At 48.5% G+C, this 2,500-nt stretch overlaps 1 protein-coding gene across 1 annotated transcript in view; it reads right to left on the bottom strand.

Annotated features, from left to right (window-relative positions):
* The window catches only part of LOC134442927 (transcription initiation factor TFIID subunit 4-like), a 110,087-nt gene that overhangs the window by 21,857 nt on the left and 85,730 nt on the right, over positions 1-2,500 (bottom strand). The window contains exon 12 of the mRNA XM_063192888.1: positions 2,132-2,262. Within this exon, the coding sequence (XP_063048958.1) occupies positions 2,132-2,262 (131 nt within the window). The remainder of the gene's footprint in view (positions 1-2,131; positions 2,263-2,500) is intronic.

Genomic DNA, 2,500 nt, shown 5'->3' with positions numbered 1-2,500 from the left:
TTGATGCCATCACACAGGGAGACTTTTATTTTGATTTAGCGACGCGCAAGTGTCAAGAATCAGAGACCACACGTCAAGTAGAGTATGACAGCGCCACACACACACACACACACACACACACACACACACACACACACACACACACACACACACACACACACACACACACACACACACACACACACACACACACACACACACACACACACACACACACACACACACACAGACACACAGACACACACACACACCGCTCGTCAAGTGGCGGTGACAGCTCGGCATGGGGGAAAGGAGCCCAATATCACACACTCGCGCCCGCCTTTGTGTGTGTGTGTGTGTGTGTGTGTGTGTGTGTGTGTGTGTGTGTGTCTGAATGTTTAAATCTAATGCCTTGTGTGTACTTCTAACACCCGGGTGTGATGCCTGCATTGCATTACAACTCGCCCGCCTGTGTGTGTGTGTGTGTGTGTGTGTGTGTGTGTGTGTGTGTGTGTGTGCTTATAATGCGTTGCATCTTCTGAGCGTCTCCATATTAGTGGAGTTCCGAGTCTCTTTGAGCTGCTCCACTGGGATACGACACACTTAAAAACACACACACACACACACACACACACACACACACACACACACACACACACACACACACACACACACACGCACAGCCATAGCCACATTTGCACAATGCACATTCATTCTATTGAACTTAAGTTCTCAACTCTGAAGAAAAACAATGAAAAGTTTGCTGCTGTTCAATGCTGTTTGTTTGTATGGAAAACAGCACTTGGCCCCGTCCTATGTGTGTGTGAGTGTGTGTGTGTGTGTGTGTGTGTGTGTGTGTGTGTGTGTGTGTGTGTGTGTGTGTGTGTGTGTGTGTGTGTGTGTGTGTGTGTGTGCACTTGGCCCCGTCCTGTGTGTGTGTGTGTGTGTGTGTGTGTGTGTGTGTGTGTGTGTGTGTGTGTGTGTGTGTGTGTGTGTGTGTGTGTGTGTGTGTGTGTGCACGTGTGTGTGTGTGTGTGTGTGTGTGTGTGTGTGTGTGTGTGTGTGTGTGTGTGTGTGTGTACTTGGTCCCATCCTGAGTATAAACGGGAAGATATTGAATACACATCTGAACAAATGTGTGTTTTAAAAAGTTTCAGTGTGTGTGTGAGATCTTACTTTGAAGCCCCTGCACACTGCTGTGTGTGTGCTGTGTGTTTGTGTGTGCGTGGTGTGTGTGTGTGTGGTGTCAAAAGTGAAATAAAAGTTCAAAAAAGAAACCCTATTTTCCTTCTGACACAGGTAACTCATCTGAGTAACCAGTAGACCTGTGGACTTGTCATACCATCAGCTGACTCTGCACTGGTTGGATCAAGTTTGTGGGTCTTGTTAACTTTTGAGTGTTTTCCAGTCTGTGTATCTCATTAGGTCCAATGGAGTAAATGCAGCAACAGCTGTGTAATATAATGTGCTAGTGTTGTACTTACTTTTACTATTGACATCTGTCTGTGTGTGTGTGTGTGTGTGTGTGTGTGTGTGTGTGTGTGTGTGTGTGTGTGTGTGTGTGTGTGTGTGTGTGTGTGTGTGTGTGTGTGTGTGTGTGTGTGTGTGTGTGTGTGTGTGGGTGTAGGTGTACGTGTGTGTGAGTTCGTGTCTGTAGGTGTATGTGTGTGTGTGTAGGTGTTCGTGTCTGTAGGTGTGTGTGTGTGTGTGTGTGTGTAGGTGTTCGTGTCTGTAGGTGTGTGTGTGTGTGTGTGTGTAGGTGTGTGTGTGTGTGTGTGTAGGTGTGAGTGTGTCTGTGTGTCTGTGTGTGTGTGTGTGTGTGTGTGTGTGTGTGTGTGTGTGTGTGTGTGTGTGTGTGTGTGTGTGTGTGTGTGTGTTACCTTGCATGTCTCCATGCGGTGTTGTGTGTGTGTGTGTGTGTGTGTGTGTGTGTATGTGAGTGAGTGAGTGAGTGAGTGTGTGAGTGTGTGTGTGTGTGTGTGTGTGTGTGTGTGTGTGTGTGTGTGTGTGTGTGTGTGTGTGTGTGTGTGTGTCTGTGTTACCTTGCATGTCTCCATGCGGTGTTGTGTGTGTGTGTGTGTGTGTGTGTGTGTGTGTGTGTGTGTGTGTGTGTGTGTGTGTGTGTGTGTGTGTGTGTGTGTGTGTGTGTTACCTTGCATGTCTCCATTCGGTGTTGTGCGATGGCAGAGACCTTCTCGAGTAGCGACCGGAGTCGTGACTGCGTGGCGTGAGCGATGAAGTTTACGGCCTCCAGAGGAACTTCCGACACGCCGAACCGCTTAGCTGCAGAACACACAGGACAGGGAAGGGTTAAGGTACACGGTGGTGTGTGTGTGTGTGTGTGTGTGTGTGTGTGTGTGTGTGTGTAACCTCCGATACGCCAAACCGCTTAGCTGCGGAACACACAGGACAGGGAAGGGTTAAGTTACACGGTGGTGTGTGTGTGTGTGTGTGTGTGTGTGTGTGTGTGTGTGTGTGTGTGTGTGTGTGTGTGTGTGTGTGTGTGTGTGTGTGTAACCTC

The sequence above is a fragment of the Engraulis encrasicolus genome, unplaced genomic scaffold, assembly GCF_034702125.1.
Source record: "Engraulis encrasicolus isolate BLACKSEA-1 unplaced genomic scaffold, IST_EnEncr_1.0 scaffold_26_np1212, whole genome shotgun sequence".
Taxonomy (NCBI): domain Eukaryota; kingdom Metazoa; phylum Chordata; class Actinopteri; order Clupeiformes; family Engraulidae; genus Engraulis; species Engraulis encrasicolus.
The sequence above is the reverse complement of the archived record's forward strand: the minus strand, read 5'-3'. Positions and strand labels throughout refer to the sequence as shown.